This window comes from Pantherophis guttatus, chromosome 2, assembly GCF_059756535.1.
Source record: "Pantherophis guttatus breed Tessera chromosome 2, ASM5975653v1, whole genome shotgun sequence".
Lineage (NCBI taxonomy): Eukaryota > Metazoa > Chordata > Lepidosauria > Squamata > Colubridae > Pantherophis > Pantherophis guttatus.
In genome coordinates, this window is record NC_142064.1 from 271,574,152 (window position 1) to 271,587,072 (window position 12,921).

Consider the following 12,921-nt stretch of genomic DNA (forward strand, 5'->3'; position numbering starts at 1 on the left):
TGCAAGTTCAAATCTCACCAGGCTGAAGGTTGACTCAGCCTTCCATCCTTTCTAAGGTAGGTGAAATGAGGACCCAGATTGTGGGGGCAATAAGCTGACTTTGTATAAATATACAAAAGTATGAAGGCTATTGCTTAACGCCGCCCTGAGTCTCCGGAGAAGGGCTGCATATAAATTAAAGCAAAAAAAAAAAAGAAGAAGAAGAAGAAGAAGAAGAAGAAGAAGAAGAAGAAGAAGAAGAAGAAGAAGAAGAAGAAGAAGAAGGAGAAGAAGAAGAAGAAGAAGAAGAAGAAGAAGAAGAAGAAGAAGAAGAAGAAGAAGAAGAAGGAGGAGGAGGAGGAGGAGGAGGAGGAGGAGGAGGAGGAGGAGGAGGAGGAGGAGGAGGAGGAGGAGGAGGAGGAGAAGAAGAAGAAGAAGAAGAAGAATCTGCTGTCAGCTCACAAAGCATCCCTGGCTTGCTCTTGAGTTGCCATTGGCAATGGGGATGGGAAAATGAACTCTGTAGCTGTGATGAGGCAGCACGTCAGTCAAAACAAAAGAACATTCCAGCCATATCTCTGTTAAGGTCATCTCCATGGTTATCCACAGTGGCCAGAGAGGAGTGATCTCTACAACCCGCAAAACTGCTTCGATGGAGAATGTGACTGATGACACACCTTGGGGAGAGGGGGAAAACAGGGTCAGAGCTGGAACGTAAATTACGTGGGGTCAGAGTTGGCTTTACTTGGAACGTGCCGACCTGAAGCTCCTAATAAATAACTGGATTTCTTTTGAAGCTTGGCTCGAGGCTCATGATTTTTTTTTTTTTTTTTAAATTTGATTTATATGCCGCCCTTCTCCGGAGACTCAGGGCGGCTTACAGTGCGTTAAGCAATAGCCTTCATACTTTTGTATATTTATACAAAGTCAGCTTATTGCCCCCACAAACTGGGTCCTCATTTAACCTACCTTAGAAAGGATGGAAGGCTGAGTCAACCTTGAGCCTTGGAGAGATTCGAACCAGCAGTAAATTGCAGGCAGCTGTGTTAATAACAGGGTGCTTTAAACCACTGTAGTACCAAGGCTCTTATATGATTTAATTAGGGCATCGGTTGGAATCCTGACATCTGCTTTATGGTAAACCCTATTTTGCTCTTTTCAAATAGTGAAAAATACACCAAATTTCCTGTGGATCACCCTTCAAACATCAACTGAGATGTTTGAATCTCTGCTATCAAGAAAGTTTGGGGATCATTGTAGTTTCCCTTTGCCTTGTTTCTACTTTTAGTAACAGGCGTAATCTTGGGAATCATTTAATTCCCAAAAACTCACTTACTGAAAGCCAACAATCAGGATCTCCTCTATTTTATTTATTTATGTACCATATTTTTTGGAGTATAAGACGCACCTTTACCCCCCAAAAAAGAGGGTGAAAATCTGGGTTCATCTTATACTCTGAATGTAGCCCCGCCCAACTTCTCACTTGGAGGTTTCAGAGGTTGAAAAAAGCATCAGAAACAAAGCTTCAGAAAAGAAGCCCCCAAACAGAGCTTCAGAAAAGAAGCCCTTAAACAGAGCTTCAGAGGCTCTTTTTCTAAAGCTCTGTTTTGGAGGCTTTCAGAGGCAGGAAAAAAAGTTTTTTCTGAAACAGAATTTCAGAAGTTTCAGAGGCAGAAAAAAAAGGAAAAAAAAAAAGCAAGGCACAGAGCTCACAACCAAGGAACCTATTGCTAAAATTCACCTCTGGGTACAGCTGATTGGGGGTATTCCAATCCAGCTGCCAATCAGCTTTTTTCTTATTTTCCTCCCCAAAAACTAAGGTGCGTCTTATACTCCGAAAAATACAGTATTTATTTATCTATCAAATTTTTATGCTGTTCAACCCATGATGTGAGGTGATACTGAGCAGTTTACAAATACATCCTTTTCACATCCCTCCTGCTTTCCTTCTTGACCTCATTCCTATTAATTTCACAGCCATGGAGAGTCACTTGCCTTCTCCAACAAACAGCATTTAGCAACATCTTCTCATTAGCTATTCCTCTTGCCATGGCTAAAACAGTTATGGTGTTTTAGCATTGTTGGATGAAAAACTAGGGAATAGAGTATAGGAATAACCAGGGAAGAGTATGGCCAATTCTATCATCCTTTCTCATTCTTATTGTTGTCCAAGTTGTCCTCTGCACCATCTGGTTGGGCACTTTTCCATCATTCCTTAAGTCAGACATGTACTCACAATCTGGAGATATTATGCTAGAATGTATTGAAGACCCTAATGGCATGTTCTATCTTTGCCTTGACTCCATGGGCTTCCTGGCTCTTTCTACCTAAAAACCTAAATCTAAATCTAAACCTAAATCTACCTAAAAACCTTTCAACAAATTCTCCTAGGGAAAAAAAAGCCAAACCAAATCCATTTTAAATATGCCAGTATTAATGATTCTTCTAAACATCACCCTGTAAGGGATATGGCAGCTCAGTGACTAAGATGCTGAGCTTGTCAATCGAAAGGTTGGCAGTTCAGCGGTTCGAATCCCTAGTGCCGCATAATGGGGTGAGCTTCCATTACTTGTCACAGCTTCTGCCAACCTAGCAGTTCGAAAGCACGTAAAAAATACAAGTAGAAAAATAGGGACCATGTTTGGTGGGAAGGTTCCATTGGCATTTCATGCGCCGTTGGCATTGAGTCATGCCGGGCACATGACCATGGAGATGTCTTCGGACAGTGCTGGCTCTTCGGCTTTGAAACGGAGATGAGCACCACTCCGTAGAATCAGGAATGACCAGCACATATGTGCGAGGGGAACCTTTACCTTTGCCTTTAAACATCACCCTTGATTCTCATTTTTCTTTAAAAAAAAAAAATTATTGGAAAGCTTTGGGGCCAAATTTTCCTTTTTCCTTCACTGTCCCACCTTCAAAGTTTGGAATGACATCTCAGAGTTCTCCCTTTGGGCACCTGCTCATTGAGGATTCAGAAAAGTGCAGGTTCTCTTCCTTTCCATTATCCAAATCACAGCCATTTATTTGCTGACTTTATGTTAATTCCCTAGGGACGATTCTGAAAAACATGTCAGAAGATGTTTTGATGTCAGTATCAGACTCAGAGTCAATGTTGGGTTGAATCTGATTCAGAAATGTCAGATTCATAAACGGTTCTACAGAGAGAAAGTGAATTTGGGAAGGTGGTTTTAAGAAAAGCAGGGGCTCTGTTGGTCTGTGTCTGGATCTGAACCTCCTGTCTTAGAAGAGATTTTGGATTCTCTTACCTCTTGATGGAAGAGAAAAGCAGATTCCAAAGAAAAGGTTCAGACAGGAGCACAAGTCATGTTACTGAATTGGTTTTAAGACCCCCAGCAGCTGAGTTTTTGTTCCACGGATGTTCTGCATGTAGACCTGAAACTACTATTTTGGAAGAGGTTTTGGTTTCTTAGATCTCGTCATCTTTGTTTGAAGAGATATAAGTTCTTTTGATCTTTGTTCAAAAGCAGATGTCGCAGAGGAGGTTCTATCTGGAGCACAAGTCATGTTTCTGAGGTTTCTCTTTATGCTGCTTTTGTGGCCACAGCGAGTCTGTGCGATGCTCAAAGCCAAATGCCTCCTGACTCTGGAACAAGGTGAAGTAGACCCACAGATTCATTACAAACCAGGAGATTATTCCATTAGTGGAATAGCCTCTGCGATGAAGGCAACGTGGGAATCACTGAGCTTTGATAGAAGCCCTTCAACAAAATTCACACAGTAAGTCAATTTTCCTGCACTGAATTGGACCCCCTCTCTTTCCAACGAACGTCTTTAGTTCCAACCTCTGAGAAAACAAGAAAAAACTTGAGCTTCTTCTTTTTCTAACTTACTTTCTGATTCTATTTTGGGGTCCCTATTGCACATCCAGAATAAACAAATGCTAGTAGTAACCAGCTTTTCTTTAGCTATCTGGTAAATCACCCTCCCTTATTAAGACAGAGAATAGAATAGAATAGAATAGAATAATATAGAATAGAATAGAGTTGGAAGGGACCTTGGAGGTTTTCTAGTCCAACCCCCTGCTTAGGCAGGAAACCCTACACCAGTTCAGACAAATGGTTATCTAATCTCTTCTTAAAAACCTCCAGTGTTGGAGCATTTACAACTTCTGGAGGCAAGTTGTTCCACTGATTAATTGTTCTAACTGTCAGGAAATTTCTCCTTAGTTCTAAGTTGCTTCTCTCCTTGATTATTTATTTATTTATTTATTTATTTATTTATTTATTTATTTATTTGTTTGTTGGTTCAATTTATATGCCGCCCTTCTCTAGAGACTCAGGGTGGCTTACAATAGCCTTCATACTTTTGTATATACCTGCTTAGTGGGGCTCCCCCCCCCAAAGCGGTGTTCTTTTTTATACAAAGTCAGCTTATTGCCCCCACAATCTGGGTCCTCATTTTACCTACCTCGAAAGGATGGAAGGTTGAGTCAACCCTGAGCCTGGTGAGATTCAAACTTGCAGTAATTGCAGGCAGGTGGTGTCACTTAACATCATTTTAATCTGCTGCGCCGCCAGGGCTCTTTAATTGGTTTCCACCCATTGCTTCTTGTCCTGCCCTCAGGTGCTTTGGAGAATAGTTTGACTCCCTCTTCTTTGTGGCAACCCCTGAGATACTGGAACACTGCTATCATGTCTCCCCTAGTCCTTCTTTTCATTAAATAGAGGAAAAAGGATGAAATAGTTTTAATGCTGTAATTCTTGTTACAGTTTTTATTTTAAAATTTAAAATTTTTAATTGTAATATATGTTCAGTTGTCAGTGTCCAGAGATGTGTGGCTACAGAAATTGAATAAACAAACAAAGAAATAATTACTTCAACATCAATGCATGAAATAGAAGCCATGTTAGTGTAACCAACTGGGAGCATGCCTTTTAAAAAGTGAAATATCCAAATTTTCCTATTGTTTTTTATTTTATTTTTTCTATCGTAATAATTTGGAATGTTGTAAACTGTTTGGAAGAATAATTTTGATCAAGTTGATTAAAAGTATTATTGGGGAAGTAAAACTAAATATTATATACACTGATATCTTTCTACTTGCAGTAAAGCATCCAAATTTTATTGGAAACTTGTACCCTTCATTTTTACCACTGAGGACATCAACCAGAATCTCTTATCTAACCTCACACTGGGTTATAATATCTACGAAAACTTGTTCAAGGTAGAAATGACTTCAGAGGCTTTGCTGGACTTGCTTTCAGACGGGGAAGCCAATGTCCCCAACTACAGGTGTGGAAGGCAGAGAAATACAGTGGCTGTTCTGGAAGAGGCTGAGACGGGCATCTCCATCCAGATTTCAACCATGTTGGGCACCTACAAAATCCCACAGGTGTGTCCCTTTCTTGGGAAGACATGTTTCAGTCATGCAAGTGGTCCCTTGCTGCAAATAAAAAGCAGAGTTTAATAATGGAAATGTGAGCAAATGCATTCTGCTTTTTAAAAATAAAATCCCACCATCTTCCATTCCTTTCAGATCAGTTACAGTTTTGGTTCTAAGGTCCTGAGAGATAAAACTCAGTTTCCTTTCTTCAACCCGGTGCTCCCAGCTGAAGGAGTCCAGTATCCAGGAATGGTCAAGCTGCTCCTCCATTTCAGGTGGACCTTGGTTGCTCTGATTGCTCCCGACAGTGACCAGGGGGAGAGGTTCATGAGGATAATGTCTTCTTTGATGTTAAGGGATGGCATTTATGCAATTCAATATCCACGTTTTTCCCTAAATTCCTATCGCCTGATTTCAAAATTCAAAGTGTATTACAAGTGGAGAAAAATCAATGTCTGTGTTTACGGTTCAGAGACTGGTTCGTTCCAGGTAGGAATCAAGGTTATACAAGCATTACTCCAACATATTCAGGGACCTATTGTAGAAAAGGTCTGGATCACCACAGCTCACTGGGATCTCAGCCTTGAATTCATGCATAGTTTAGTTTCCTTTAAATACATTGGGACCATTTTTTCATTTCTGATACAAAAAAGGAAATGGGCAAAATGTGAGGCATTTAATCGCTTTTATATAGCCTTACATACCTTTGTAAAGAAAACCTTTGCATGTTCATCCACTAAGGATGATATTTCGGTGAAAGTCTGGAGACGGTGCAGACAGCAAGAAGAACTGATGGCTCTGAGGAAAGAGGAGATTGACTGGAGCCTGGCTATGAACAGTTATCTCATTGACAGCACCATCTGGGCTGTGGCAAGGGCTTTAAATTCAGCTTATAAAAACACAGCCAAGAGATCAGCGAGGAACAGAGGTATGAAGATGGAAGCTCCAAAGCTAAAAGCCTGGCAGGTATTTCTTTTCCATCAAACATACTTCTGCTGCCTATTAGAATCAGTTTTATAAGTGGATGTCTTGGCCACTTCTTCTGAAAAGATAAATTATCCTGTAATTCAAATCCAATGTAATTTCATTCCCTTCATTTTCATTCCCATTCACTCTGATCCTTTTTTTTTTCTTTTATTATTTTTTTAGACAGAATTCTTTTACTTCATTGTTCAGCCATCCTTTGATCCAGTGGTGGGTTTTAAATTTTTTTACTGTGGGTGTGGCTTGGTGGGCATGGCATGGCTTGGTGGGTGTGACAGGGAAAGGTTACTTCAAAATCCCCATTCCCTCCCCACTCCACTAACCTGCTCTGGGAAGGAATCAAACTCCCCCCTCTTCATTTCCCCAAATAAAATATTACTCAAAAGAAAAGGCTCCCAGAAAGCAAGGAAAAATCAAGCTGCTAACAAAGGAACCTACCTGAGGCTCATTCCACATTTCTGCCAGCTGCATAAAGGAAACTTTATAAGAAGAAAACAGCTACTGGTACTTAGAGATAATAGAAAGTGGAAGACGGAAGTTCAGCTCCATTTACAAGCAGGCAGAAAACTCATTCAAGACAGGATATTTCACAATGGAAATCATCCAAACCTTTTAGAAACACAAAGCTCATGTTGCACAAACCACAAAACTTCAAAAACATAGAACCATATAAGAATCCCCCCTCTTATCCAGTTTGTTGTTCAGCTGAACCAGAAACAAACTGCTGAATGTCACTTCTGCAAGTAAAAACCTCCTTCCAGCAGCTGCTTCTTGGTTTGTCAATTTAAAGCAACAGCGTCTTTTCTTCCTCCTCCTCCTCCTCCTCCTCCTCCTCCTCCTCCTCCTCCTCCTCCTCCTCCTCCTCCTCCTCCTCCTCCTCCTCCTCTTCTTCTTCTTCTTCTTCTTCTTCTTCTTCTTCTTCTTCTTCTTCTTCTTCTTCTTCTTCTTCTTCTTCTTCTTCTTCTTCTTCTTCTTCTTCTTCTTCTTCTTCTTCTTCTTCTTCTTCTTCTTCTTCTTCTTCTTCTCCAAGCAATCACCCAGCTGAAAAGTGAGCCCTGATTTTTTTTCCTTCTAGCCAATCAGTTGGGAGGCTTCTTGGCTTGTCAATTTAAAGCCACAGTGTCTTTTTTTCCCCTCTTCTTTGTCGAGCGATCTTCCCACTGAAAAGCAAGCCCTGATTTTTTCCTTCTAGCCAATCAGCTGGGAGACTGTGAGACAGCAAATAAATTGGGGGTGGGGCCAGGCAGAGGTGGTATTTACCAGTTCTCCAAACTACTTAAAATTTCCACTACCGGTTTGCAAGAACCGGTCATAACCGGCTGAAACCCACCTCTGCTTTCATCTCATTCTTTCAAATGTCTTCTAATAATTGCTTTCTTGGCAAGACATTATACTATGTATGTGTCTCCTTCTTTGACTCTTTTCAATGCAAGCAAGAGTGTTTCTGTGTCCCAGAGAAACCCATTCTGCCCATTCTGATAGGGTGTGCATGGAAATCTAATATCTTTAACTCCATCTTCACCCTCCCCCCACCCCCGAGAGAAAAGTTCAGATCCCTCCCAGCATAGATCAAGGGATCTTTTCAAAGAATGCCAGATGTCCTTCCTAAACTCTTCCTTTCTTTTCCAGCTTCACTCCTTCCTTCAATGCTCTCAGTTTCACAATAATTCCATAGATGGAGTATATTTGGATGAGAAAGGAGATCTGACAGCTGACCTGGACATTGTGAACTGGGTATTTTTCCCCAACAAATCTTTCAAGAGACTGAAATCAGGGACTCTAGAAAAACAGGCATCCCAAGATTTTAAAATTACCATTGACCAAAAGAGTATCATGCAGCTGGAAAGGCTGAAAAAGGTGAGACTAATATTTATTTTAGTTCCACTGAAAGTGCCAAAATGACACTGGGTGGGGGGTTTGCTTGAAATGTCTTTAAGTTTTCATATCAGCTTATTAGGTATTCAAGAGTGCAAACCTCTTTATCTCTCATTCAGGTGGCCTTGAAACTCGTCTTTAATGTTCATAAACACTATTCATGGAATCAATGCAAAGTGAGGTAGACAGAGGCAGTCATGCAAATAATGTGGTTTACTTATTCAAAGGGAAGAATCCATCCTCCCCCCCCCAAATTTAAGTATTTAAATGAATTCAGTATTAAATTAAAAGGAAATATAATACCCAAATTTAAAGGGAAAGCTAAAACTGTAATGTGTTTTAAACCTAAAAGGGAAGAGATCTAGAGATAAGCAGTTCAATGTGTTTGGTATGAAACGTCACATTTCATATACAGATCTTGAATTGAGATAGCAATAGCACTTAGATTTTCCCGAAAATAAATACATCCCCTGATAATAAGCCCAATTGGGCTTTTGAGCGCATGCACTAAAATAAGCCCCTCCATAAAATAAGCCCTCCCCAAAAATAAGCCCTCCCCAAAAATATTTAAATGCATGCGCAGCCTGTCCCCGCCATTTCCTCTGGTTAAGGTTAGGGAGATAGAGCTGGAAATCAGGTAAGACAGCAAGAGGAGCCCTGTCTTGCTCCACGTGCTCCAAAATAATAAGACCTCTCCAAAAATAAGGCCAAGCCTTATTTCAGGGTTCAAACAAATATAAGACAGGGTCTTATTTTTGGAAAAACATGGTATATACTGCTCTATAGTGCTTTACAGCCCTCTATAACTGCTTTACAGAGTCAGCATATTGCCCCCAACAATCTGGGTCCTCAATTCACTGACCTTGGAAGGATAAAAGGCTGAGTCAACCTTGAGCTGGTCAGGATCAAATTCGTAGCTGTGGAACCTGCAATATTGTATTCTAACCACTGTGCCATCGTGGCTCCTAAAATCCTTCTTTATTTCCCCCACCCTTTTTTTTTTTTTTTTGGAAGATAAATTTATTTTTTTTAAAAAAAGAAATTCATTTTCTGGACATTTTTCTTCTCTTTCCTCAGCCCCTGCCTCCTTCCAGGTGTGTGGAAAGCTGCCATCCTGGATTCATGAAGGTGCCTCAGGAAGGGGAGGCCATCTGCTGTTATGACTGCCATCCTTGTGCAGAAGGAACCATCTCAACCATGGAAGGTGGGCGGCACTAGAGAAAACTGGCAGACTTTTGGAAAGATCACAGACACTGGCAATTTTAATAAAATGACATTTTGATGGATATTTTTAAGCTTTGCTTTTAAAAAAATATAATACTTTTTAATATGGTTAATTGATTTCAAGGGAGTGATAATAATTTTGGAGGTTGAATGGGGACCAGGATATCAAACCATATGGAATCAATGATAACTTGGCATTAGAATGCAGGTGGCAGTTTTTACTCTTCACTTTTACTGGTGAATATCTAGCTTATTTCTTGATGTCTCTGTACAAATTGAAAACTTCTGATGCTTCCCTTCCCTTCCCTTCCATTTCTTTGACTAATACATGACTGGAATTCTTCATTTAGAGATAAAGGAACACCATTGGAGCCTCCCGCCTTCCTTCCTTCCTTCCTTCCTTCCTTCCTTCCTTCCTTCCTTCCTCCCTCCCTCCCTCCCTCCCTCCCTCCCTCCCTCCTTCCCTCCCTTCCTTCCTCTTGATAAACGAGGGAGTTTGTTTTTCTTAAGAGGATGAGACTGAGAAACATTTTATCTTCTAGATGGAATAACAGAAAGGACTGTAAAACGGAAGCTTTGGTTTTTTCATACATCCTCAAAAATTATGCTCAAAGAAGTACTTGGTGCCTGTTGCATGGGTGGGAAGATTAAAAACAGGGGAATCCACCAGTCAGGAAAACATATGCCCAGAAAGACCTTATTATTTATTTGGTCCAGATTAAGAAGGGGCATTGATATTTGCAAAGAAGGTTTTAATAATAGAACTTCCCTAAAAGCCAATTTACATATGAAGACCAGCATCTATATCTTCCTTCCACAAAAAAAAATCAGAGCTGTAAAGGGTCACTGAGCCCTTCAATCCAACCTTCTACCCCTTCCTCTTCTTGAACTAATCCAGTACAGGAGGTCATGGGTCATTAATGGGAAAGCCGCAGAGTCATTTGGATTTCATTCCTAAAACATGGTTCCTGCAATCTGGGATGCAAATAATGCAACCTATAAAGCCAGACAGAATTGTCCTGGGAATTTGTTGCAGAGATTCACATTTTCCTTTAGCACTCCCTCTTTGTTATACTGCTTAAAATTACTGGCTGTTACTGCATATTACCTTTCCAAAAATATATTTATCCAGATCACCACTTGTTTCACTCCAACTATGCATCTGATGGAACAACATGCATTCTGGTAGATGTTAATCTTGTTTTTTTCAGATGCTGAAAAATGTACCAAATGTCCTGCTGACCAACATCCAAACTTCAAAAGAGATGAATGTATACTGAAGATTGAAACTTTCCTATCCTATCAAGAAAATTTGGGGATCATCCTAGCTTCCCTTGCTTTGTTCCTGTCTTTAGTAACATGTTTAGTCTTGGGAATATTCATTAAGTTCCGAGAAACTCCCATAGTCAAAGCAAACAATCGGGATCTCTCCTATATCCTCCTCATCTCCCTGCTGCTCTCCTTCTTAACCTCCTTCCTATTCATTGGCCAGCCAAGGAAGGTCACCTGCCTTCTCCGACAAACAGCCTTCAGCACCATCTTCTCAGTTGCCATTTCTACCATCTTGGCCAAAACATTCATGGTGGTGTTAGCCTTCTTGGCCACAAAACCAGGGAATAAATTTCAGAGATGGCTAGGGAAAAGCCTGTCCAATTCTGTCATCCTTTCTTGCTCTGGTGTCCAAATTGTCCTCTGCAGCATTTGGTTGGGGACTTCTCCCCCATTCCCTGACTCTGATATGCACTCACAATCTGGAGCAATTATTCTGCAATGCAATGAAGGCAGTGTCACCATGTTTTACATAGCCCTGGGCTACATGGGCTTCCTAGCTGCCATCTGCTTCACGGTGGCTTTCTTGGCCAGGAATCTGCCTGCAGCCTTCAATGAAGCCAAGCTCATCACCTTCAGCATGCTGGTCTTCTGCAGCGTTTGGATCTCCTTCTTGCCCACCTACCTGAGCACTAAGGGGAAGTACATGGTGGCCGTGCAGCTCTTCTCCATTTTGGCTTCCAGTGCTAGTCTGCTGGGATTCATTTTCTTCTCCAAATGTTACATTATTTTCCTAAGATCAGACCTCAATACAAAAGAACATGTGATGTCAAAATAAAATATAAAATGATTTTTAGTAGGTGTTTTCCTGAAATTCCAATTATTATTTCAAAAATACTGAGATATTTTAATGTTTCTAAAAAAGCACACACACTTATCCTGTTTTTATTTTCCCCTTTTTGGGTCCTATTTGAGTATACAGAAAAGTGTGCAACATGGGTGATTTCTTTTTTTTTTTTAATTTGATTTATATGCCGCCCTTCTCTGGAGACTCAGGGCGGCTTACAGTGCGTTAAGCAATAGCCTTCATACTTTTGTATATTTATACAAAGTCAGCTTATTGCCCCCACAACTGGGTCCTCAATTTATCTACCTTAGAAAGGATGGAAGGCTGAGTCAACCTTGAGCCTGGCAAGATTCGAACCTGCAGTAATTGCAGGCAGCTGGTCTTTAATAACAGGGTGCTTTAGACCACTGTACTACTAAGGCTCTTTCTTTGGATAAGTGAAGAATTTCATCACAGGTACATTTGAAGTAGAGACCAAATTACACTGAAGAGCAACTTGGTTTACAGGCTCTGGTGAGACACAATTGGGTCACAATTGAGCAATTGGGACTTGGTTAATTTTTGTAACAGCATCTTTCCATTCATAGTTCAAAGAGTTAATAATGATGCTGATCATTTGAATATCTTCAATGTTATGGCCTCTTTCTTTCAATTCTGTTCTCAGACCTTTCAGTTTGGTCAAATGTCCTCCAATTTGTTCACCAGGTTTCAATCTTGAACCGTGGAATTCAGATATTTTTAGTTTTGACTCACCAGTTAGTGGAGAGACAGAAAATGCCTGGTAAGGAGCCTGCATTTGATATGCTGGCTGTGCTGGCAGAAATGCCTGTGGTATTTGCTGTGCCTGTTGTGGACCTAAAAATGGTCTTGGTTGTGCCATTGGAGGTGGGCCAGGAGGTGGCCCTATTTGCACTTGTGGCTGGGGCACATATGCAGGCATTTGTAGCTGCTGTGGCTGATGCACTGGAATCTGCTGTATTACAGTTGCCATTTGTGCTTGATCTGCAATATTGGCATGACCTGTTGGAGATGCAATCATTTGCCTTTGCTGCATAAAGCATGCCTGTGTTTCTTCTAAAAGGACACCAACACCGCCAGGGGGTGTTTGAGTTTGGGCCTGTGGAAACACTTGTGGCATTTCAGCTTCCTGTAGTAAATTACTTTCGCCAGTAGATGGTGCTGCACCTTTAGCTTCGGGCAGCTTTGCATACGTGGCATTGTATGCTTTAGAGTAGGAGTGGTTATGTAAGACATGTGTAACTTGATCAGGGAGACTTTCATGTGACGTATGCAGTGCCCTCTGTCTTAATTGGCCTGACACAGGATCCACCAGGGGGAGTGTCTTTGGCTCCAGAGAAGAAGGCAATATGGCGCTTTTTGAAAATCTTAAGTTATC

The 12,921-nt window shown here is 40.9% G+C and overlaps 1 protein-coding gene across 1 annotated transcript; it reads left to right on the forward strand.

Moving 5' to 3' along the window:
- The first annotated feature begins 9,268 nt into the window (after window positions 1-9,268).
- LOC148115901 (vomeronasal type-2 receptor 26-like) lies at window positions 9,269-11,516 on the forward strand. The gene is made up of 2 exons (XM_087885109.1): window positions 9,269-9,389; window positions 10,621-11,516. The coding sequence occupies exons 1-2, from the start codon at window positions 9,308-9,310 to the stop codon at window positions 11,514-11,516; spliced, it is 978 nt and encodes a 325-aa protein (XP_087741235.1). The 5' UTR covers window positions 9,269-9,307.
- Window positions 11,517-12,921: the final 1,405 nt, after the last annotated feature.

What these genes read in the sequence shown, in the direction of transcription:
- LOC148115901 (XM_087885109.1), top strand. Translation starts at nt 9,308, where the DNA reads ATGAAGGTGCCTCAGGAAGGGGAGGCCATCTGCTGTTATGACTGCCAT. An exon ending in AACCATCTCAACCATGGAAG is followed by an intron (nt 9,390 to 10,620) that starts GTGGGCGGCACT and finishes TGTTTTTTTCAG; the next exon opens with ATGCTGAAAAATGTACCAAA.